Source organism: Littorina saxatilis, linkage group LG2 (genome assembly GCF_037325665.1).
Source record: "Littorina saxatilis isolate snail1 linkage group LG2, US_GU_Lsax_2.0, whole genome shotgun sequence".
NCBI lineage: Eukaryota > Metazoa > Mollusca > Gastropoda > Littorinimorpha > Littorinidae > Littorina > Littorina saxatilis.
Window position 1 is genome coordinate 12994896 of NC_090246.1, and position 26426 is coordinate 13021321.

Below are 26426 nucleotides of genomic sequence, written 5' to 3' on the forward strand. Positions count from 1 at the left end.
AAAAGCAGTTTTTAAAAAAGGGGATTCAAATAGGACGGGAAGAAAAAGTAACAAGAAGAGCAAACGCTCGATCGAGTCACTTTCGCAGTTCTGAATATTATATGAGGCATCAGATGGACAGGAAGAAATTGCTATTCACAACACAATGAGTCACGTTCACATAAAATTTGAGCCCGGTCACTTTTATAGTTTCCGAGAAAAGCCCAACGTTAAGTTGTGTGTTGCCGAACAGAAAAGGCTAGTTATCTCCCTTGTTTTTCTGATAACGTTCGTAAAAGGCTACAGATGTAAATACTTTGATGTAAAGAATAATCCTACAAAGTTTCAATCACATCCGATGAACTTTGTCAAAGATATAAAATGTCTAATTTTTCCTTTGACGCTGACCTGTGACCTTGAAAAAGGTCAAAGGTCAACGAAACCATCGTTAAAGTGTAGAGGTCATTGGAGGTCACGACTAAACAAAATATGAGCCCGATCGCTTTGATAGTTTCCGAGAAAAGTCCAACGTTAAGGTGGTGTCTACGGACGGCCGGCCGGACGGCCGGCCGGACGGACGGCCGGCCGGACGGCCGGCCGGACAGACTAACACTGACCGATTACATAGAGTCACTTTTTCTCAAGTGACTCAAAAATAGAATCACTTGTAAAGAGTTAACTATTCGTTTAGACAGTCACATTGCATGTATCAGATATAATTCTAACAGTGAAAGAACACATGAAGTAAAGTTTGTAAATGAGAGAGCGTATTGAGCTTAAGAATGTTGTATAAGAGAAAGGGGGAATGTACGTTCTGGGTTACTGATTCCGACAGACCCGGCATTGGTTCAAAACAACCTTACTTTACTGTATTTTTTTTTGTATGGATTTATGCAGTATTTTTCTGATTTTGTCGCATGTTTCATTTTAGTAAAAGTTTAGTCCAGAAGCCTATTTTGCGTTAATATTTAGGGTCTGTCGGAATCGGTGAGCCAGAACGTACATTCCCCCTTTCTCTTGGACAGAGTTGTGAGAATGTGTAGCAAGATTGTGGGTGAGAGACAGATGAGTTTGACTGAGCTGCATTGACGGGCGCTGTGGCGTGGTGGTAAGACGTCGGCCTCCTAATCGGAAGGTTGAGGGTTCGAATCCCGGCCGCGGCCGCCTGGTGGGTTAAGTGTGGAGATTTTTTCCGATCTCCCAGGTCAACTTATGTGCAGACCTGCTAGTGGCTTATCCCCCTTCGTGTGTACACGCAAGCACAAGACCAAGTGCGCACGTAAAAGATCCTGTAATCCATGTCAGAGTTCGGTGGGTTATAGAAACATGAAAATACCCAGCATGCTTCCTCCGAAAGCGGCGTATGGCTGCCTAAATGGCGGGGTAAAAACGGTCATACACGTAAAATTCCACTCGTGCAAAAACACGAGTGTACGTGGGAGTTTCAGCCCACGAACGAAGAAGAAGAAGAAGACTGAGCTGCATGAAAGAAGAGTGGCGGGAAAGGCTTGAATAAGTGCGAATGACAAAACACATGTACTGGCCCAGTATTATAAACGCGTGGTATCTCGCCGAAGGTTCCGTGTGCCAAAAAATAGGACTTTTAGGGCTAGTAAATGTTTTAATCCATTTTCCAGTTTACTCTTAAACAAACTAATGTTTTTGTGATTCTGATGCTGCTGTTTTAGGTTTGGATTATATGAGTGGGAAATTCTCCTGTTGAGAACTGAATGACTGTGCTGGTGTTAATGAATCTTTTACATCTTAACGGCATATTTCTGATATTGTAGTTTGTGATTTTAAAGCAAAATTGAATGGAACTTTTGTGTACGACTCTTTTACATTGTCTTACATCTTAACAGCAAGAGGTTTTTTTACGCAGAGAGGATTTTTGTTGAGAACAATCAATGTTATTATTTAATTAGTACATATATTTAAATATAAGGCTAATGTTGAAGTGTTTAGTTTGTCTTTTTGTTACATGCACCATCACAGCCATGTCTAAATGTGAGATATTAAAGTTAATTTGATTTGATTTGTAGTGCGCGTGTGTCCATGTTAATTTGCTTTTTGTTGACATGTGAAAAACAGCATTTGATGAACTTTTTGTTTTGTTTTAATATTTACACATATATATTTATTTAATTAATCTGAACGGTCTGCAGTTTCAGTGAACACATGCAGAACCTATTTTTTTTATTTCAAGTACAATGCCTCATTCATGATTCTTAACACATCTTCTGATTCAGATTCTATATCAGGTATGATAATCCACGATTACTATTATGTTTTAACACTGAAATAGATGAACATTTTTGTTACAACTGCACTCTCTTTCTCTCTCTCTCTCTGGATTTCATAACATGTCAACATTTTTATTTGCATTCATTTTAATTTGCCGATATTTGGCGATTAGCAATGCTTCTTATGGACAAATAAGCTGCACTCATTGCATTATAACACACAAAAACAAGCTTAATTATCACAGCATATAACATTCCATTTCTTCAATGTATGTGCATATGACACCAAGCAGAAACCCATATATTCCCTTTTACAAAACAATCTCCAGTCAAGCAGTTTTTGTTTGTGGTTTTTTTTTTATAAATAAGAAACAAAATACAGGAAAAACTAAACATACATAATACATTTGTTGCAATCCTCAGGCACATCCCTTTTAATTCATTTAATAAAAAGAAGAACCTTCCATCCAAGCAGAAAAACTCACTTTTGTTTGTTTGTTTGTTTGTTTGCTTAACGCCCAGCCGACCACGAAGGGCCATATCAGGGCGGTGCTGCTTTGACATTTAACGTGCGCCACACGCAAGACAGAAGTCGCAGCACAGGCTTCATGTCTCACCCAGTCACATTATTCTGACACCGGACCAACCAGTCCTAGCACTAACCCCATAATGCCAGACGCCAGGCGGAGCAGCCACTAGATTGCCAATTTTAAAGTCTTAGGTATGACCCCGCCGGGGTTCGAACCCACGACCTCACGGCGGACGCCTTACCACTAGGCCAACCGTGCCGGTAAAAACTCACTTAGCTAATCACAAAATGATACACCAGGACATAAAATCAAATTTGTCCGCAATCCTCATGCAGCGCTACACAAAGATAATTAATCACTCGCTGCAACTCATAATAAACCAAGCAGGCATTTCCACTCCATGTGGAAACCTGTATCATAGAATGTAAAGAAGAAAAATCAAATCAAAGAAAATCATTTTAGAAACAAAAACAGTGATCGATTGTCACTCAGGACTGAACCAAAAAACACATTCTTTCTTTATTTGGTGTTTAACGTCGTTTTCAACCACGAAGGTTATATCGCGACGGGGAAAGGGGGGAGATGGGATAGAGCCACTTGTCAATTGTTTCTTGTTCACAAAAGCACTAATCAAAAATTTGCTCCAGGGGCTTGCAACGTAGTACAATATATTACCTTACTGGGAGAATGCAAGTTTCCAGTACAACATTTCTTACATACTGCTTGACTAAAATCTTTACAAAAATTGACTATTATTCTATACAAGAAACACTTAACAAGGGTAAAAGGAGAAACAGAATCCGTTAGTCGCCTCTTACGACATGCTGGGGAGCATCGGGTAAATTCTTGCCCCTAACCCGCGGAGGGTCCAAAAAACACATTTATAGCATCATTTTAAATATTTTGCATCAAAGATTGTCTGACCAGTGGGCTCGTTAATTACTTTTCCATACAGTGGAACCCCCCTCCCCCCTTTTAAGACACCCCAATGTAAGACTTCCCCCTTTTTAGGACCTTGATTTTTCATATCTTCGGTTAATCAGGTCTGTAAAATTAACTCCACTTTAAGACCAGCTTCTATTTCTTTCTTTCTTTATTTGGTGTTTAACGTCGTTTTCAACCACGAAGGTTATATCGCGACGGAGAAAGGGGGAAGATGGGAAAGAGCCACTTGTTAATGGTTTCTTGTTCACAAAAGCACTAATCAAAAAATTGCTCCAGGGGCTTCCAACGTAGTAAAATATATGACCTTACTGGGAGAATGCAAGTTTCCAGTACAAAGGACTTAACATTTCTTACATACTGCTTGACTAAAATCTTTACAAACATTGACTATATTCTATACAAGAAACACTTAACAAGGGTAAAAGGAGAAACAGAATCCGTTAGTCGCCTCTTACGACATGCTGGGGAGCTTCGGGTAAATGTTTTGTTTGTTTGTTTATTTGTTGCTTAACGTCCAGCCGACTACACAGAGCCATATCAGGACGAGGAAGGGGGGGATGAAGGGGGCCACTTGTCAAGCGATTCCTGTTTACAAATGCACTAACCCATTACTTGTGTCCCAGCAGGCTTTAGTAAAACTAAATTAATACCTACTGGAAGATTATTCGGGTAAATTCTTTCCCCTAACCCGCGGGGGTCAGGGCCTGATTTTCCAACATTTTTGGAGGTCTTAAATTGGAGTGCCACTGTAATTTATCACTTATGCAATTCTGGCAGAAAACTGTCAAAGTTGCTCAGCCATTACATGTATAATTATTATTAGAACATGTCCATAAGCAGTCTGCTTGTTAACGGTCTTAAACAATTAATAACAAGAAGGGCAAAGCCCATACGACTCACATGCTTCACCTTGACCTTTACATGACCTTGACCCTCACCTTCAGGGTCAAGGTCAAATAACTAAACCTAGCAATGACATACACTAAGAACTGCTTTACACATTTTTCCTACCAAAATACATGTGACCTTGACCCAAGGTCAAGGTCATCCAAGGTCATGCAACACAAAGCTGTTTGTTTGTTTGTTTATTTGTTGCTTAACGTCCAGCCGACTACGCAGAGCCATATCAGGACGAGGAAGGGGGGGATGAAGGGGGCCACTTGTCAAGCGATTCCTGTTTACAAATGCACTAACCCATTACTTGTGTCCCAGCAGGCTTTAGTAAAACTAAATTAATACCTACTGGACGATGACCAGTTTCCAGTATGTTAAAATAGGCTTAACCTATCTACTGCTGGACTTACATCAGAACACTAACAGATTAAACTATACATGAATCGCGAGACAAGCGGCAAGAGAAGAGATTTTTGGAAAAAATACAGGTGAATGAGCAAGAAGGCAGAAAAAGGAAAAGAATTCATGAAGAAAAAGAGAGCATGACAGGAAAGAGGAACCAAAAATCTACCTAACAGCAAACTAGAAAGCTCCTGCGGTTCCAAAAACAGGAGGGGCCTTTAATTTCATAACCACAGTGCCCCACTGCGGGAACTTTTAGTGGTTCACTACCTTATTTTGGTCACATTTCATAAGGGTCAAAGTGACCTTGACCTTGATCATATGTGACCAAATGTGTCTCATGATGAAAGCATAACATGTGCCCCACATAATTTTTAAGTTTGAAACAGTTATCTTCCATAGTTCAGGGTCAAGGTCACTTCAAAATATGTATACAATCCAACTTTGAAGAGCTCCTGTGACCTTGAAGCAAGGTACACCAAACTGGTATCAAAAGATTTTGTTTGTTTGTTTGTTTGTTTATTTGTTGCTTAACGTCCAGCCGACTACGCAGAGCCATATTAAACTATACATGAATCGCGAGACAAGCGGCAAGAGAAGAGATTTTTGGAAAAAATACAGGTGAATGAGCAAGAAGGCAGAAAAAAGAAAAGAATTCATGAAGAAAAAGAGAGCATGACAGGAAAGAGGAACCAAAAATCTACCTAACAGCAAACTAGAAAGCTCCTGCGGTTCCAAAAACAGGAGGGGCCTTTAATTTCATAACCGCAGTGCCCCACTGCGGGAGTATCAAAAGATGGGGCTTACTTTGCCCTATATATCATATATAGGTGACGTATTAAATCTCAAAAACTTCAGAGAAAATGGGAAAAATAGCTGTTTTTTAGACAACATTTATGGCCCCTGCGACCTTGAAGCAAGGTCAAGATGCTATGTATGTTTTTTGGGGCCTTGTCATCATACACCATCTTGCCAAATTTGGTACTGATAGACTGAATAGTGTCCAAGAAATATCCAACGTTAAAGTTTTCCGGACGGATGTCCGGACGTCCGGCCGGACGTCCGGGGGGGACGGACGGACGGACGACTCGGGTGAGTACATAGACTCACTTTTGCTTCGCATGAGAGTCAAAAACACGCTTAAACCAATTATTATTATATTATTTATCTATTTTGACAGCAAATAACTCTTGCAAAAAAATTCTAATGAATTAGTGTAACACACAAAATTTAAATGATCTATCATTCTTACCCATCACAATCAAAAGAAAGACTTTGTTTGTTTGTTTGTTTGTTTATTTGTTGCTTAACGTCCAGCCGACTACGCAGAGCCATATCAGGACGAGGAAGGGGGGGATGAAGGGGGCCACTTGTCAAGCGATTCCTGTTTACAAATGCACTAACCCATTACTTGTGTCCCAGCAGGCTTTAGTAAAACTAAATTAATACCTACTGGAAGATTACCAGTTTCCAGTATGTTAAAATAGGCTTAACCTATCTACTGCTGGACTTACATCAGAACACTAACAGATTAAACTATACATGAATCGCGAGACAAGCGGCAAGAGAAGAGATTTTTGGAAAAAATACAGGTGAATGAGCAAGAAGGCAGAAAAAAGAAAAGAATTCATGAAGAAAAAGAGAGCATGACAGGAAAGAGGAACCAAAAATCTACCTAACAGCAAACTAGAAAGCTCCTGCGGTTCCAAAAACAGGAGGGGCTTTTAATTTCATAACCGCAGTGCCCCACTGCGGGAAAAAGAAAGACTGAACTAGGTTTTTTTCATACTCTTTCTAATACATGTACACTCTCTAAAAATGTGTATGCATCACTATTTCAAACCACACAAATCTGCGTTACTTCTTGTAACAAGCTAAAATTACAAAACCAAGTGTAAAGGTGTCACATGTTAATGTCTACACTCGGCATCAAACTGGAAAGCTTGCCATGGTATTATTCAATCAAACACAATGTCACACACTCATGTGCCAGTTCACATTTTTCTCACCACAGAACAAAAACCTAGAAAGATCAAATGTTTTTACACAAATAGTGATATAACCAAAAGTAAAGCCTATTTTCCAGCGCAAACCTTTATGAAAAAGTGTTCAAACCGCAATGACATTTTCAAGTGATGGTTTATCCATAACATTAACAAGAGTACAACTTTACACAACTATTTTGTAATCACAATATTATTTTGTGCATTGATTTTCAAGCAAAAAGATCAATTCCAGACCTGTTTACCCTAAACCCGAGGCAAGAGTACTTTCCCAAAAGGTTGAGTGTATTTTTCAAAAAGTTGGTGTACTTTGCAAGCAAAGCCATATGGGCTAGGGAAAATGTACGCGTGGGTGCAAACGTGTTTGTGTAAGAATAGCATGTCTTGTGAACACCTTCAGAATTTAACTCCTTCCAATACAACAGGAATAAAACAATTTTATTTACCTGTCAGTTTATAGCATTATAACCAGTGTCTTCCAAACAGATTGATAATGAAAAGATGAAGTTCGTGAAATAACATCTGCGGTTGACAGTGGCAAGTTCATTTTTACAGGGACCTATATTTAGATCTATGATTTTTACAATCATCTCAGAAAACATTGCTTCAGCGCGGACTACAGCCTTTTCTTCTGGCAGGATTTGCTTTGCGGGAATGAACTTCATAATTCCATGGCAGCTTTCAGCGGATTTCTTTGCAGCAACCTTGTCCAGGTGAGTTTTGGAACTGCAGTGTCGTTCATGTCATATTTCCCAGCATGGGCAACGGAGAAATCTGATTCACAATACTTGCAGTGTGCATGACTTTTTCCCATAGTAGACTCCACAATTCCTGACTCTTTCTTATATTTCCATCTTATATTTCTCCAAGAAAATCTGCTGCTTCTGCTGTTTAGACTTGGTACAGTCATCCGAAACTGGCACATTTTTCCGCTTCATTTTCCCACGATTGTCCAGACGATCGCACGTGCCAACAACTGAACAAGGTTTCCACAGCTGAAGACTCGCTGTCATGCTTATCTCCCTTCGACCGAAACCAGTTGTACCATTCCGTAATCAGCACACCAACACCGGAAAACGTATTCTAGACTTTTTCTTATGCGTATTTTGTGCGTGTGTCGCGTATTTGCGTACCGATAATAATTTGGCGTACAAAATACGCCCAAATCGTACTGGTAAACAGGTCTGCAATTCAGTTGTGCCTATTTACAGCAATCACTCTTAAACACACACATTTTCATAAAAGAAATCTTACAGAAAAAAACACAAATAAACACCAGTTTTGTTTCTTTATGTATTGCCCTTTTTTTTTTTTTTACTTGTACACTTCTGTAAACTCTTTCCTTCATTCAAGATGGATTCAGAGCAGCTGAAAAACCCAAATAACAGAGTAAAAAAACACAAATAAATAGGTGCAGCAAATTGCAAGCCATAATTATGAGAAGGTTCACAAAACACACACACACTCTCTCCTTATCTCTCTCTCTCTCACACACACACACACAAACTTTGTAAATTCTCTTCCTCTGCAGATACAAGCAGAAACCAAGTATACAATATGCATTGCCAGATTTCTTTGAAATTTAAAGTGGAAGATGTTATGATATAACAAGTGTGACTTTGAGCAAGTTACTAATCTTAATACCTACAAGGCATCTTTGGACCAATAACACAGACACTAGTTAGCATATACTACCTCTACCTGTACCAAGATAGGCCAATTTGTCCTAAGAGGACGTAAACCTCAACTAATCAGTCAGTCACACTGTGAGATTTTCCATGGTCAAATAAAAAAATCAACAAAAAAATCAGGTCCCTTTGTTGTCATGGTTCAGTTGCTAGTGCTAAACAAAATCATCCATCAGCCAAGCCATGTCTACAATACCAGCACTCACACTTGTAACATGAAGACCCTTCAAACATACATCTGAGGAAAAAGGACATTTTGTGTAGCACACTCACTTTTTATCAGACACAGAGGTAGCTGCTTTTGCACTGTCACATTTTTAGCAACAAGGATGTTCGACTGTGAGACACCACATATAGCAAAGAGTCACAAAGCCTTTGTGGAAGCCTACAATAGACCCTATCGGTATTCCAAGCTCTCGCAAGGTTTCACAAATTTCAAAGCATAGCAAAGCATGATGGTTGGCTATCTCGCGGGAGCTCCATAGGCCGAAGATCTTAGTTCTCGCAATTTTTGAAGCACAATAAAGAGCATGTCTTGCGAATATCTCGCAAGAGCTGCTCAGATGCTGAAAAGGTCTATTGTGGTTCAACATCTTTTGGACAGGTAATTTCAATCTTTCCTTCAGCCAGTTGGAAGTGTAACTACAATGCAGGTGGCCAGTGTCATGACAGGTATATTTTGGTCAAGATAAAGGGGAAAAGATGTCCTTTATTGACAGGTATTCATGTGGGAGGGATTTCACATGGCAGGTACCACTGTCATTCCCAGACACACCAACACAGACTGTTCTCATGACCACTTTCTTTATTTGGTGTTTAACGTCGTTTTCAACCGTTCAAGGTTATATCGCGACGGAGGGAAGGGGGGTGATGGGATAGAGCCACTTGTCAATTGTCTCTTGTTCACAAAAGCACTAATCAAAAATTTGCTCCAGGGGCTTGCAACGTAGTACAATATATGACCTTACTCAGACATGGAATTCAGAAAAAGTGATAATTAAGGAAAAAGAAGGTGGGGGTCTGGGGGCCGCAGAAGGCCCCCAGAAGCTGAAGGTTTTTAGTGTTTTAGACACACAAAAATGGCCCTGAAATGCATATTTCAGCTTAATCATAGAGCTTCTATATCAATGGCAATAACAACAAATCAAACAGCAGGGAAACATATGAAAGAAAATTGATTTTTTGTTTACCTCACCTTGAATTAAAGCAGAACTGTTTTCCATGAGTAGAAAATAGTTTGTCAGAGTCCACTGCAAGTTTAGTGTCTTTTTCATGGAGACAACAATGGTGTGGTGGCACTGTGTTAAACACAGCATGTATCAAGTCTATTACTGGTCCCAAGCATGTATCTCTAAAATATTGTTATGATTGAAAAGTGATCGTTTTCTCCACGAGTTCAGACAAGAACAAAACACCAAATATGAAGATCTGTGATAGTTTTTTTGGCAGCACAAATAGAGATGCACTGTCCAAAACATTGGAGCCGTAGTTGATTAAACATCGTTGCACAAAGTGCACTGAGCTTTTCCCGGCAAGTTGATTTTAGCAAAAGCATCGCCAACTTTCACGTCTTGTGTCTTCTGGCCTTTCTCGTCTTTCCAGCTCAATGATACAACTTCATCGAGCCAGTCGAATCTCCAGAGAATTTTCTTGTACTTCTGCTGGTCAATTTTCCGGGCTAAAACGGTTTCGTCTCGCTTTAGCTTCCGAGTCATCATTTTGGCAGGTGGCTCGAAGCGATGTAAAAATGGCGCCGAATCATTCTCATACGGTATGCTTATACTGAATCCCCGATAGCTACATTGAAACGGTGACTGTAGGAGACAAAGAGCGCGTTACCATACGGATCGACCAGCAACAGTCTGACCGTTTTAGGAACCAACCGTTCAAGAATAGTATGGAATGGAGCGTCGCGATCAGCGGACCGGCCGAAAAACTTGGGTCTATACCTACATATACCCCAAAATTTTCTCAGCGGATTTGCACAAATCTCAAGAATGATCCCTGGAGCCTAAAAATTTACGGAATTCCGTAAATTTACGGAAGAATCCCATGTCTGCTTACTGGGAGAATGCAAGTTTCCAGTACAAAGGACTTAACATTTCTTACATACTGCTTGACTAAAATCTTTACAAACATTGACTATATTCTATACAAGAAACACTTAACAAGGGTAAAAGGAGAAACAGAATCCGTAAGTCGCCTCTTACGACATGCTGGGGATTATCGGGTAAATTCTTTCTCGTCCCAACCAATATGGGACTCCCCCTAACCCGCGGGGGGCTCTCATGACCACGTTCATCTCAGTAGAAGGTATGCCATTAACTGACAATAATTAGCTATCAGATTAATTTTGAAAGCCCCATTATCTCAATGCCTACAACTAGAAATTTGTAAACAAAGGATTTTCTCTGAACGGAATCATGCTTGTAACAGCAAAAGAATGTGCAACCAAATTATAACAAAAAGTCTCAAAATAAATGAGAATGTCGGAGTGTTTGTACAATCAGGTATTTACATCAACTTTTCTTTTATAAAGACAAATCAAAACATAGCTGCAATAAATGTTGCTGCAGAAACACAAACACAACCATAAAGCAGAATGACAATCGGACAGTAAGCACTGCAACAAAATGAATACTGTATTACAAATGTTTGATCAGAATAATGGCACTTAGGAATTTCCTGATTGCACTAGTAACACAGTTTTAAAGAGAAAATGAAGTATTCATCTGGCTACATCCTTGTTACCAGGACAAAATGAAAACTGTGACAACTGCACACATATCTGAACAATATTCATCTCATTGCCTCCAATATTTTTGACTAAAGTTGGACTCCAATGATGATTAAAAACTGTAGCTTTCAAACTCATTTAAAATTCTTTGATTCTCATATAAACACTCTGTTGTTGTTCAAAGCAACAAACCAAACGCCATTCATTTCAAATATCTCAACATACATTCATATAATTTTTGAAACTTTGTTTTGATGAAAGAACAAACATATGAAAACAAATTCAGCCAGCATAGAGGAATATGTGCAAACATGTCATCCAGCTGAATACAAGTAAACAAGTACAGATCTGTGAGCACATAATTATGCTGGCAACAATAACTTTATTTCTGTACATGGTTCCCATCAGTGGTACTCTTCAAAACTACATGTACCCTAGAAAGCCATTTTGAACCATACATGTGCTATTAAAACCATTCAATTAATTTGCTCACAGTCATACTAATTAATATAACTTTTTGAAGAATAAGCTCTTTCTGTCAGCAAAACCTAATTTTAAACTACAATTGAATTTTCAGTTAGTACCAATAGGAACCAAGCGCAAGACTGAAGAATGACAAAAATAAAGATTCTCAAGAAAAACCATTTGCTTTGGCTGACTAACAAAAAAACTATTCCACCAAAATGCAATACTTTGTGTATTAATAAATGGTTGAAAAGACGTGCATACATTTTAAGTTTTCATTAGTGAAGGAACAAAATAAACTATCTTTCAACGAATGAATTTTGCTGCCACAAAATCATTTAACACCACAAATGAGCACTTATTGCGCTGCCCCATGCGGGCATATGGAAAGACACAATACAGTAATAATAAAAATAGGTAGAGATACAAACAAACAGAGAGAGACAGACAGACAGAGAGAGAGACAGACAGAGAGACAGAGAGAGAGAGACAGAGAGAGAGAGAGAGAGAGAGACAGACAAGACAGATAGAGAGAGACAAAGAGAGAAAGAGAGAAAGAGAGGGGGGGGGGGGGGGGGGGCAGAGAACATGTACATGTACAAAATCTATAAGCCTTAACAACACACATCACTGTACTGTATCACGTTAAAGAACCATGACCAGTATCAAGAATCACGGAATCTCAGTCATCACAGTACAGTCAAGGATCACCACAGAAATTTACACCTCCTCTTCGTCTTCACTGTCTTCCTCTTCCTCGTTGAAGTCCACCTCAAGGCACATGATTTCTTCGAAGATTGCGTCAGCCGCTTGACGGAGACGCCTCAGGATGTCGGGATCTTCGCAACCTTTGACCCACTGCGCGCACTGCTTGAGAACGGCTTCTCTCTGCAGCGCGAAGTGATGCCGAATCACACGCTCAAATCCTAGAACGGGACAGAGAAGACACTTAGGCCAACAACAAAAAATAGTCTGTTTACGGTAACCCGACCGACCCTATTTTTTTCGCGCGACCCTAGATTTTTTTTTGGCATTTGGGGGAAAAAAAAAAAGAAAAAAAAAATCTGTTGTTTTTTTGCAAAATAACGTAAAAATATGGTTTTTTGGGGGGAAAAAAAAAAAAAAAAAAAAAATCCCGACCTACCGACCCTATTTTTACCTTTTTTTTTTTGGCCTTATTATCTCAGGTTAACAAGTTGCTAAACTGTATTCTGTTTGAGTAAGTTGCCAGAAAGGGAAACATGTATGACTGTGCGGTTTGGAAAGTCAGCTTTCAAAAGTAACTGTGTGAAAATGCACCTTGTGGCAATTATCATGATTTGCACTTGTAGTCATAAGCCAGCTGTGCAAAGTATTGAATATTAATCCAGATACACTCAATTAATCAATAAGTAAATCATGCTTTACAGCTTGGTTCCTACTTCGAATATCTATTGTAAAGCCTTGCAAAATAATGTAAAGCCAGAGTAGCAAGGAACTGCAAGGTCAGGGAATATAAGAATCCTTGGTGTCTGAGCATTTGCCCAGACCTCTATTCATATTATGCATATTAAAACATATGTCAACATGAACATGTTATTCATAAGTGTCCCCCCCCCCCCCCCAATTTATGGTCTTAGACGGGAGGTTCCACTGTACAATAATCTTTGGTGTCTGAGCATTTGCAGTGATCTGTGTTAATATTACACATGTCAAAACATATATCAGCATGAACATGTTATTTATATGTGTCTCTATGTACAGCTTGGTACCTGTTGCGGGCTTTTTGAGCTGACCCAGGACAGCATGACGCAGGGTCTGAAGATGAAGTTTCCAGTTGTACTGACGACTCTGGGTCTGAAAAACAGTTGCCGTCCGTTACTTACACGGATGACAATTATTGAAATCCAAATGCCTAATTTCTTAAATATAATCATGCAAATATGACCTGATTACCCACTGGAAAACTTCACCAATGTTTAAACTCCGTTTCTACAGAAACTTCACATCATATACAGCAAATATAATCATTGAATTTTTCAATATGAACTAGAAAGAACATGTAACGCTTTCAGTACAAATACTAAGTAAGTTATAATGGTGCTAGTCAAAATGTTCATTTAAACAAGAAGAGCAAACGCTCGATCGAGTCACTTTCGCAGTTCTGAATATTATATGAGGCATCAGATGGACAGGAAGAAATTGCTATTCACAACACAATACAGATGTAAAGAATTTGATGTAAAGAATAATCCTATAAAGTTTGAATCAAATCCGATGAATAGTTTCAGAGATATGATATTTCAATTTTTTTCCTTCAAGACATACCTGTGACCTTGAAAAAGGTCAAAGGTCACCAAAGCAGACGTCAAAGTGTAGAGGTCACTGGGAGTCACGTTCACATAAAATTTGAGCCCGGTCACTTTTATAGTTTCCGAGAAAAGCCCAACGTTAAGTTGTGTGTTGCCGAACAGAAAAGGCTAGTTATCTCCCTTGTTTTTCTGATAACGTTCGTAAAAGGCTACAGATGTAAATACTTTGATGTAAAGAATAATCCTACAAAGTTTCAATCACATCCGATGAACTTTGTCAAAGATATAAAATGTCTAATTTTTCCTTTGACGCTGACCTGTGACCTTGAAAAAGGTCAAAGGTCAACGAAACCATCGTTAAAGTGTAGAGGTCATTGGAGGTCACGACTAAACAAAATATGAGCCGGATCGCTTTGATAGTTTCCGAGAAAAGTCCAACGTTAAGGTGGTGTCTATGGACGGCCGGCCGGCCGGACGGCCGGCCGGACAGACTAACACTGACCGATTACATAGAGTCACTTTTTCTCAAGTGACTCAAAAATGAATGCCTTCTTCTCATCTTTCTTCTTCTTCTTCTTCTGCGTTCGTGGGCTGAAACTCCCACGTACACTCGTGTTTTTTTGCACGAGTGGAATTTTACGTGTCTGACCGTTTTTTACCCCGCCATTTAGGCAGCCATACGCCGTTTTCGGAGGAAGCATGCTGGGTATTTTCGTGTTTCTATAACCCACCGAACTCTGACATGGATTACAGGATCTTTTTCGTGCGCACTTGGTCTTGTGCTTGCGTGTACACACGGGGGTGTTCGGACACCGAGGAGAGTCTGCACACAAAGTTGACTCAGAGAAATAAATCTCTCGCCGAACGTGGGGACGAACTCACGCTGACAACGGCCAACTGGATACAAATTCTCATCTTTCAAACCCCAGGAGAAAAAAAGGCTTGATGATTAAAAAAAAAGAACAATTTGCAAAACGATTCAGCTTAATCTTTTCTCTTAATCCTCAACAAACAATACAATATCTGAATACAAATAATCCATTCTCTGACCTCTCCTTCTTGTGTGCCTTTGATGGACTCGTAGCCTGGCTCATTGAACACGGGGTCAGGGGTCAGGATCATGCTCTGAATCGACACCAGAACCTGGACAAGAAAAATTAAAAGTTACAAGATAAGATGCTTGATGAACAGCACTTAGTACTTAGCACTTAGCAGGGTACCGGCCTGCCGGGCACTTTAATTCTGAGTACTAAGAAGCTAGCTCCTTATTACTCAGGTGATTCAAATAAAACACATATTCAACTTGTTTCAACAATCCTCTCCATATTTTTGAATTCACGTTGAAAGAAATGCTAAAATATATTACATTAATACACCGACACCATAACACAAAAACTGAATCAGGTCGCGTCAAGAGATATCAAAACATTTAGTCAATCTGTTCTGGGTGGCCGAGTGGTAACGCACTTGCGCTCGGAAGCGAGAGGTTGCGAGTTCGACCCTGGGTCAGGGCGTTAGCAATTTTCTCCCCCCTTTCCTAACCTAGGTGGTGGGTTCAAGTGCTATTCTTTCAGATGAGACGAAAAACCGAGGTCCCTTCGTGTACACTACATTGGGGTGTGCACGTTAAAGATCCCACGATTGACAAAAGGGTCTTTCCTGGCAAAATTGTATAGGCATAGATAAAAAATGTCCACCAAAATACCCGTGCGACTTGGAATAATAGGCCGTGAAAAGTAGGATATGCACCGAAATGACTGCGATCTGCTGGTCGATGTGAATGCGTGATGTATTGTGTAAAAAATTCCATCTCACACGGCATAAATAGATCCCTGCGCCTTGAGTCCGAGTCTGGAGATACGCGCGCGATATAAGACTTCATATAAACCAAAAGACCCGACAATAAAAATCTCGAGCCAGTCTTCGTCGAGAATACTAAAACCCGGTTAGCTGATTTTAAGTAAAAACATGACTAAATATAAAAAGAGAAACCCATTGACACAACTGAGACAGACACTACCCAGATACACCCAGACATGCTCACGTAAAGAAAACTTCAGATTTACTATCCTTGCCAACTTCATGTGATCTGTCTGTTACAAAAGACTTTACCTGATAGATGGAAGATTGTCCAGGCGTCCACTTTTCACTAGCATCACCAGCATGCCATGTTCCTAACAAACTGAGGCAAACTTTGCCGTCTGCATACAGGTTGGGGTTGAACCTGCCATAGAAAGTAGAGATATCAGTTTGCTATGCTGTCACTGTTGAAGATTTGCACTCGCACACTGACAGTCTTCCTCATCCTGCGGTCTGTCATAGGAATAAAGCACACGCCCTTACCATTCTGAAAAACAACCCTCCCCCCCAACCCCTTGTGACACTCCCACTCCTACCCCCCTCTCCCCTACCCCACCCTTCCCCCTGGCAATTTTCTCCTGTGGTAAGACCATCTCATGGTCAAGCCTCAACTGGCCATCCCTTGACCTCATTACCCACCCTCCTGGGAAACTTTGCTAATGTTTAAACTCCCTTTCTACAGAAACTCCACATAACATAGAGCTTAACTTGGCCGGATGCCCAGAAAATGGAAAAAGTCTGATAATAAATCTAGGAGGTGAGGTTTTTATCCAGATGTAGAGATGACCGTCTATCACAGAGAGAGGCAAGTGGAGAGATAAACAGGAGATGATGTTTGACAGAAAAAACTACAGCAGTCCCTGCAATGTACGGCCCCCGGCGTGAGCGGACACCTGACATGTACGGACACATTTGCTCGGCACGGAGTGTTTTCCTTCTATAACGGACACCTGCAAAACGTGGACGCGGACACTCATTTTCGGTCCCAACAGCAGGTCATACCTCCAATGTACGGACAGACCATCGTCAAATGTTCACCACAACAAAGTCGATAACAGAGCAGTCCGGCCCTTGGTACAAAGATCACAGCCGCAATGGCGTGATGACAGTCACTGATAACTTGAGTGCACGTGTACCCATCAGGAGAGAGGGGGGGGGGGGGGGGGGGGGGGTAGTTTTGGTCATGAGTGGAGTACATGCGAAGATGCCAACATGAAACTGCACTGTGCTCTTTATTCTTGTCTGTTGGACGTAAACAACAGAAACCACATGTACAGTCGATGAAGGTCCTGAGCGAAAGAGAGTGAAAAACGGCCACAGTTCTCAGCATCGTGTGTCTGTGTGTAACCTCTTTCATTGACAAGATACTCTTGTTTCCCCTCAGTCTTGACCAGTGAGTCGGTTGCCTAATCTGTGAACCCTTCAGTTGTCTTGCTTTGTCAAAAGTTACGACACAGTCAACTGGTTTTGCTCTGAGTGAACAGTGCAGCTGGCCTCTCTGGCCACAGCCCCAAACAGTACATGGCTGGAGGGAGTGAGAGGGAGGGGGGGGGTGGAGGGGTAGCTGGCTAAACTCTGTGGGGTGTCCGGTGTCACTACATGTCAGCAGGAAGAGCATTGGAGAGAAATAGTGAGGTGTACTCTTCCACACAATTTCCAAGCATCAGTTGTCACGGCTTGGGGTAGGCATTAGTGAGGGAGAGTGGGAGCTGTGTTATGTACTGTGTATTTCCGACTGAAGAGTGAAAAGTCACTGCCATGCCACATGATCGGCATGCAGTCAATAAAGCCAGACAAGAAAATAAATTACATGACTATGACATGCAGCTCTATCTGCTGCTATTTCTTCAAACTGGTTTTCAAGCTTATTCTTTCAAAGCATCTGCACACGCTCCTCTGTGCTGTGTTTGTGTGGCTGCTTTCGTATGTCAGTGCATGGTGAGTGTGTTCACTGCCTTGAGGATTTATTTTATCTCTTCTTTTCAACACTTTTCATACAAATCATTTTTACAGAACGTTTAAAGAAGTATTAGGAGTTTATTGTTATTGTTTAGTAGCCACAAGAAGTGATTAGCATAGACTCAATCCTGTTGTTTGTGTGTCTCTGTGTGAATGTATGGCGGAGGGGGTGGTGTGGTCACCCCTCCCGTGACCGGACACCTGCAATGTACGGACAGTTTTGCTATGGCCCAAGGGTGTCCGTTCATGAGAGGGACTGCTGTATGACAGAGTACAAAGTTTGTAGTTCATGCAGGCTTCAACAGAAAACCAGTGGAGAGAGCAGAGTACTGGTTTAGCATGGTCTCTTTTGCATGCTTTTAGAATTAGTCTTCCTGCTGCATTTTCTTCTTCTTCTTCTTGGCGTTCGCAGAGGTTACACAATCAGTCCAGCACTGGTGATAAATGTTGTCGTTTTCTCCAACTCCTGTCGACTGCCGTATAGTTTGGTCTGCAAGGGAGTTGGTGACGGCCACACTTCTTTTCGTTCCTCATCTAGTAAGGGACATCGCTGTAAGATGTGTTCCGCTGTTTGGTCCTCTTCTGCTGCATTTTGACCTTTCTGAAGTTTGTTCTGTTGGCCTAAAACTAAAAGATCGACACTGAAAACCCAATATCAGTCATCAAAGCTTGACTCAATGTAAAAAGACAACACAGACAAGATTCTTCCGCACCAACACTCAGAACATTCTTGTTTACCCACCTGACAGTGCCGTTGCCCGTGGTGATGATTTTGACGAGGGGTGGGACGTTGGGATAGCTGGCTGGAAAGTAGATGTCGAAGCAGAAACATCCCAGACTGTAGGGTGTTCCTGTCGGCCCAGTCACCAGGGCTCGCATCACATCCAGCCTGTCCTTATCCTAAACAACATCAACATTGCCGCTTGAATACAGATACACTAAAATAGACAAATTCCAGAAATAACTCAGCTCATTAATGAAGAAGAAGAAGAAAAAGTAAAAAATTGTTCAGAGTAACCACCATACCTTTGATGCTAATAGACGATGTTTGGAAATAACTTTCGGATTTGTATGTGCTGTGAAAGAGTTGTCTTCGAAAGCTTTCCCACGTAACATTGTAGGCCAATCACTTGATAGGGGCATGTCACGTGTGGAGAAACGCCTCTATCTAATGATTGGCTTATATAATGTCATGTGGGAAAGCTTTCCAAGAGAAATACAGTGGAGTCCAGCTATAACGAACCTGGGTATAACGAAATCCCTCTTTTAACAAACTGCCATTGATTTCCCGGCAGACAGCCTTCTATTTCTTACTTGTTACTTTCCAGCTACATCGAACCTTTTGAACTCATTTGCATAACGAACCCCTCTTTTAACAAACACGTTTTCATCGCCCCAGAGCCGTTTTGTCTCTAAAAGTCACAAGGCTACAACGAACTGATGTCAATAATTGTCTCCAAAGACAAAAATACACAAACACAAGTGCACATCGCGTGATGAGCGAACTCTGAACAAACTAACAGCGGGAGGTGCACGAAACAGATCGAACCAAAACCGAAAGTTGTGGTGACGTCATGACATTTTGCGATGTACGTCAGCGAAGCTCGTGCACATGTGGTCTGTCTTGCTAAAATCAATGGCTGACGAACATGGTTTCGAAATCTGGAACTGTTTTTTATATTTAGTCAAGTTTTGACTAAATATTTTAACATCGAGGGGGAATCGAAACGAGGGTCGTGGTGTATGTGCGTGTGTCTGTGTGTGTGTGTGTGTCTGTGTGTGTGTGTGTGTGTGTAGAGCGATTCAGACTAAACTACTGGACCGATCTTTATGAAATTTGACATGAGAGTTCCTGGGTATGAAATCCCCGAACGTTTTTTTCATTTTTTTGATAAATGTCTTTGATGACGTCATATCCGGCTTTTCGTGAAAGTTGAGGCGGCACTGTCACGCCCTCATTTTTCAACCAAATTGGTTCAAATTTTGGTCAAGTAATCTTCGACGAAGCCCGGCGTTCGGTATTGCATTTCAGCTTGGTGGCTTAAAAATTAATTAATGACTTTGGTCATTAAAAATCTGAAAATTGTAAAAAAAAATAAAAATTTATAAAACGATCCAAATTTACGTTTATCTTATTCTCCATCATTTGCTGATTCCAAAAACATATAAATATGTTATATTCGGATTAAAAACAAGCTCTGAAAATTAAATATATAAAAATTATTATCAAAATTAAATTGTCCAAATCAATTTAAAAACACTTTCATCTTATTCCTTGTCGGTTCCTGATTCCAAAAACATATAGATATGATATGTTTGGATTAAAAACACGCTCAGAAAGTTAAAACAAAGAGAGGTACAGAAAAGCGTGCTATCCTTCTTAGCGCAACTACTACCCCGCTCTTCTTGTCAATTTCACTGCCTTTGCCATGAGCGGTGGACTGACGATGCTACGAGTATTATACGGTCTTGCTGAAAAATGGCATTGCGTTCAGTTTCATTCTGTGAGTTCGACAGCTACTTGACTAAATATTGTATTTTCGCCTTACGCGACTTGTTGTGTTTTCTCCGATCCGTGACGAAGTGACGCGATATAGAACCACGCGTTCGTTTGAATCAATACTCTCCTCAGGCAGTGAAGTCTCCTAAATTGCTCAACACTGTGGACAGTCCGGAGTGCAGTTATGTCCCGTGAATGAGCGAGTCAAAGTTTTATCGTGAAAACTGACGCTTTTCATGCACCTCCCGCTGTTAGTTTGCCTCTCTCTATGGATTATATTATGAAGCTGTTGAAAACATGCAGAGATTGTACTCTCCAAGGAAAGATCAATGGGACGATCATTTGAAGGTGATTGGGAAAACTTGTCTTGAGGCCATTTAGGGTTGAAAACTCTACAGCGAATTACTGATATAACGAACTAAAATGTATCTCCCTTGAGATTCGTTGTACCCGGACTCCACTGTAATTCTTTCACAACGACAGTAACATTTCCAAACATTGTCTATTAGTGTGAAAAGTCTGGTGGTTCCTCTGAACAATCTGGTACTTTTTCTTCATCGCCATTCATGGACTGCGTCTCCTACATATACTTGTGTTTTGCATCACTGGAGTTGTGTGTGTATGAACGTTTTTCCCCCGAATATTTACATGGAACTACAATAATGTTAAACCTTAAAGACTGTCAAAATATCAAGATGTTGAACGTCTGCTATTACAGAAAAAATGACCATGGACTGACCTGTCTGACAAAGATGCTGGCACCAGCACTGACCGGTAGACTGGTGGTCAGCTGCTTGATTTCCTTCATCAGTGCTTTGATCTTGGGCGACCTGTATCAAACATCATATTCGGACTTAAAGAACCATACTAAATCAACAAACTTTCGTCTGCAATTGTTTTGATAATTCTAAACCTAAATAAACAAACAAACAAATAAACAAAGTTATGAACTCGAAATAACAAATTTAAACAAATCAAGGAGGTGATGAAGTACAGTAGCAGCTTTTTCAGGCACTTCCTTGCACACAAATGTGCGCCTCTTCAAATGTTTTATTACAGTGGAACCTGTCTATGACCACCACCCAAGGGACTGATTAAAAGGCGTTTTATACACGTGGTCGCCATGGAAAGGTGAGTTAAATCAGAGAAAAACTCGTCTCGGATCTTTGGGAGTAGTCGTCGTGAGCAGGTGGTCGCTTTCGAGACGTAGTCGCAAGGACAGGTTTCACAGTATCTCCATCCAAATTCAACAAGAAAAGCAAATCATTTATACGACTCCCCCTTGTTATGTTACTTACAGTGGAACAAAATGTCAAAGCTCTAGCTTCAGAAACTTGCCTGATAACTCCAACGTTCATTTGTTTTATGAGTAATAAGGAGAGTCTTGGGAATGAGCCGTGTTAGGCTGGCGGGCCGGTCTGTCCGTAGACAAACCAAGACTCTCCATATTACTCAAGGGGTTCTAAAAATCAAACAAGCTCACCTAGGATCCAGGCCTCCCTGCAAGTTGCCGTGGAAGCAGTGCATGTCCTGGATGTGTGAGACCATGTTGAAGCGCTGATCCTGCATGACGTCGACGTACTGTTTCTCCAGCTGGCCTTCGTCAATGTCCAGATCCATGAAGGCGTCTCTCCAGTTGCCTTCATCGTCATCGCCTGACGTCGGCTGCTGCGGGTTGTGTTCTGCTGACAGCTGTCGCAGCTGGAAACAAGTCGTCAATGATCAGGTAAATAAACAGGTAAGTAAGCTCTGTGGTTGATAATGTCTTTAACTTAGCACACAATGTTATTCCCCTGCATCTGGAAAACTCAAACTTTAAACCTACGAAGGAATAAAAAAAAGCAACATCGGCTGATTGTGCTACAGCATTGACCTTACAAACTTTAAACACAGGTAAAAACTTAAACTCAAACACTGGTTAAAAAAAAAAGAAGGGAAAAGCTCCTCCGCTAGTTTTGAGACAGTTGTTCGCTGATGCCTGAAACACTGAGGCAAGCTACATTGCAGGATCAAGGTATGATAGAAAACAAGGGAAACACTGAGGCAAGCTACATTGCAGGATCAAGGTATGATAGAAAACAAGGGAAACACTGAGGCAAGCTACATTGCAGGATCAAGGTATGATAGAAAACAAGGGAAACACTGAGGCAGGCTACATTGCAGGATCAAGGTATGATAGAAAACAAGGGAAACACTGAGGCAGGCTACATTGCAGGATCAAGGTATGATAGAAAACAAGGGAAACACTGAGGCAGGCTACATTGCAGGATCAAGGTATGATAGAAAACAAGGGAAACACTGAGGCAGGCTACATTGCAGGATCAAGGTATGATAGAAAACAAGGGAAACACTGAGGCAGGCTACATTGCAGGATCAAGGTATGATAGAAAACAAGGGAAACACTGAGGCAAGCTACATTGCAGGATCAAGGTATGATAGAAAACAAGGGAAACACTGAGGCAAGCTACATTGCAGGATCAAGGTATGATAGAAAACAAGGGAAACACTGAGGCAAGCTACATTACAGGATCAAGGTATGATAGAAAACAAGGGAAACACTGAGGCAAGCTACATTGCAGGATCAAGGTTGGATAGAAAACAAGGGAAACACTGAGGCAAGCTACATTGCAGGATCAAGGTTGGATAGAAAACAAGGGAAACACTGAGGCAAGCTACATTGCAGGATCAAGGTTGGATAGAAAACAAGGGAAACACTGAGGCAAGCTACATTGCAGGATCAAGGTTGGATAGAAAACAAGGGAAACACTGAGGCAAGCTACATTGCAGGATCAAGGTTGGATAGAAAACAAGGGAAACACTGAGGCAGGCTACATTGCAGGATCAAGGTATGATAGAAAACAAGGGAAACACTGAGGCAAGCTACATTGCAGGATCAAGGTTGGATAGAAAACAAGGGAAACACTGAGGCAAGCTACATTGCAGGATCAAGGTTGGATAGAAAACAAGGGAAACACTGAGGCAGGCTACATTGCAGGATCAAGGTATGATAGAAAACAAGGGAAACACTGAGGCAAGCTACATTGCAGGATCAAGGTATGATAGAAAACAAGGGAAACACTAAGGCAGGCTACATTGTAGGATCAAGGTATGATAGAAAACAAGGGAAACACTGAGGCAAGCTACATTGCAGGATCAAGGTATGATAGAAAACAAGGGAAATCAACTCTTCCACAACCCATACAAACTCGACAGTTATTTCCGAACAGTATCTATTCTCACCTGTTCCATCAGCTGATTGAGCTTGTCATTATCATCATCCCCAGCCATTCCCTTGCTGACGATGACAGACTGGGCTTTCTCCATGTTGGTCAGCTCAAAGTCGGGATCCTTCACCATAGAAACCAGGTAACCGTCCGTGCGTGACGTGTCCTCTTGTGTGATGCGTAGGATGATGCTGACAATGGTATGGAGTAGTTCCGCTGGGTTGAAGTCGTACCTGGTGAGTGTGAAATGACGGTGTCAGGTGTTGGTTTAAACAAAACTTTATTCTATTCTTTTATCGTGACATATACAATATCTGGCATTAAGGATTCTCACTCAAGTATAGTGCTTATTTTAAGCGATCCTTGTGAAAACATAACAGTAGTAAGCACGATGGTGCACAAAATGAAAATACTCATTGCAGAATACTACAGTATAACAAACAGAAAAGCAAGATACAACAACAAAGAAAAAGGGGTGGGGGTGGTAATACAAAAGGTGATAAAAAAAAAAGGGACGAGAGAACAAACAATACAGAAAGGAAAACGAAGAAGACATGGATCGCCAATATTTGGAAAGCGTGAATCTGATGACAGTAATACTGAGTGCAAGGTGTCAGGAGTGGACTCAGTGCAAGTGATTGAATACACAGGTATTGTGGCCGACAATCTCACCTGAAGCACTGGTTCAAGCTATTGCATCTATTTTACTTTTGTAAACTGCAAGGCTTTGATTTCACAAAAATCAGAATTTGAAATCACTGTCGGTATGTACTGACTAATCTGCACCGTTATTCAAGAAAACTGTTCAAATATCATTTTGTAAATTGCAAGGCATTTTTTTCCACAAAAATCAGAATTTGAAATCACTGTCCGTACTGACTAATCTGCACTGTTATTCAAGAAAACTGTTCAATTAATTTTGTGATTTCAGCTACCTTTCTGATGAAAAGTTGAACTGTGTGAATGGTAACAGGCTCACTCCAATGCAATCTTTCTAGTTTTATTGCTCTTAGTGTACTTAACATATTGTATGTTTCAGACTGCGTATGTGCTCTTAGATGTGCTCCGTTTGCAAACATTTTCTATGGAATCATGAATTCACATACATGGCACACATGCATTAGTGCTGTCGCGCGCACACACACACACACACACACACACCAAACAGATATACACACACACTGGAACAATGACGGACAGAGAAAGAAAGAAAGAGAAACAAACAAATAAACAAACAAAATTGTTAAAAGTTCACTGTTACACACTCACTTTGCCATGTCCTTGACCTTGAAGCTCTTGGCCTTGGCACCGCACAGAGAGTCCAAGAAACCATTCATCTGAAGATGAAAAGATGGGGGTAAAACAGGTCAAAACAGGGCTCATGTCAAATACATCTGCGTGTATGTTACTGAAGAGAAGTGTCTATCACCAAACACAAACAGACACAGTTGTTTTTAAGACACTGTTAAAATCAAGAACCTTTTCCCCAAAGTAAAGATACAGTGGAACCCCCCTTTAAAGACCACCAAATTTAAGACACCTTCACTAACAACTGTGTGAATGGTGCTGTACTGAATGAAAGAGTGTGACATGAAGTTCTTGTACATCATTGTAAAGAGTGTGAATGACGTTTTAGTTTAGATGTCAAGCGCTTAGAGCAAGCCTTTTTAACGAAAGTTTTTGATTTAGCGCTATATAAATGTTCTTCTTATTATTATTATTTAAAGACCTTGTTTTCTCAGATTGTTTGTGCATGAACTCTGTAAATGACCCCCATCTTATGATGTCCTTTTTAAAGACCTTGTTTTCTCAGATTTTCTGTGCATGAACTCTGTAAATTACCCCCATCTTACGATGTCCTTTTTAAGACTGTTTTTTCTCAGATTTTTTATCAGCTTACAAGGGAGGTTCCACTGTATGAAAAAAAGACTTACAGTGGAAGCTGCTCTGGTGGCCAGGGGCTGACATGTGAAGCACCGCACCACTTTGTCCGACTGCGTGATCAGAGTCAGGAACTTGAGTGTCTTCTTGGCCTGCAAACCATCAACCCTTTGTTCATTAACACCAGGCTAATTCAAGATAGCATGATGTAACAAACACTTTGACTGCGTGATCAAGGTCAAGAACTTGAGTGTCTTCTTGGCCTGCAAACCATCAACCTTTGTTCATTAACACCAGGCTAATTAATTCCAGATACATGTAGCATGAATCAAAAAACAAGAAGGGAAAGTTGTTGGAATTAATTTTTTGATTCTGAATTTTGGAACGTTGGCAGTCTCTTTTGTTTTTGGATTTTTTCAAGATAGCATGTTGTTAGAACCACTTTGTCAGACTGCGTGATCAGCGTCAAGCAATTGAGTGTCTTTTTTGCCTGGAAACCATCAAACCCCGTTCATTAACACTAGGTTAATTAAAGATAGCATGTTGTAAGAAACACATCCCTGAATTCATCAGAACAATCAGGACTTAAGAACAGATCTGGAGCATGCCTCCTTTCAAAGACATGATTTTCTCAGATTTGTTGACGAGTCCTAACAAAAAAAAAGGGGGGGGGGGGGGGGGTTGGGGTTGGGAGGAGGGTATGTTTGTGTGTGTGTTCTACTGCATGCAATAGGACGTGCTGCTGTGTTTGATCTCTTTCAGGTTGTGGGCTAATCTTCCGTGGTCGATTCTAGAGATCAAAGCCACATTGGGAATAGGGATTGA

At 40.7% G+C, this 26426-nt stretch overlaps 1 protein-coding gene across 3 annotated transcripts in view; it reads right to left on the reverse strand.

Annotated features, from left to right (window-relative positions):
- Positions 1 to 2351: 2351 nt before the first annotated feature.
- LOC138958231 (uncharacterized) overlaps positions 2352 to 26426 on the reverse strand; it is a 67386-nt gene continuing 43311 nt past the window's right edge. For all 3 annotated transcript variants that reach the window (XM_070329335.1, XM_070329334.1, XM_070329336.1), the window contains 10 exons: positions 25655 to 25753; positions 24990 to 25057; positions 23737 to 23953; positions 21980 to 22197; positions 21236 to 21326; positions 18739 to 18896; positions 16290 to 16401; positions 15228 to 15320; positions 13638 to 13722; positions 2352 to 12812 (listed from right to left, as the gene is read on the reverse strand). In XM_070329335.1, the coding sequence (XP_070185436.1) occupies positions 12607 to 12812; positions 13638 to 13722; positions 15228 to 15320; positions 16290 to 16401; positions 18739 to 18896; positions 21236 to 21326; positions 21980 to 22197; positions 23737 to 23953; positions 24990 to 25057; positions 25655 to 25753 (1347 nt within the window). In that variant the 3' untranslated portion in view covers positions 2352 to 12606. The remainder of the gene's footprint in view (positions 12813 to 13637; positions 13723 to 15227; positions 15321 to 16289; positions 16402 to 18738; positions 18897 to 21235; positions 21327 to 21979; positions 22198 to 23736; positions 23954 to 24989; positions 25058 to 25654; positions 25754 to 26426) is intronic.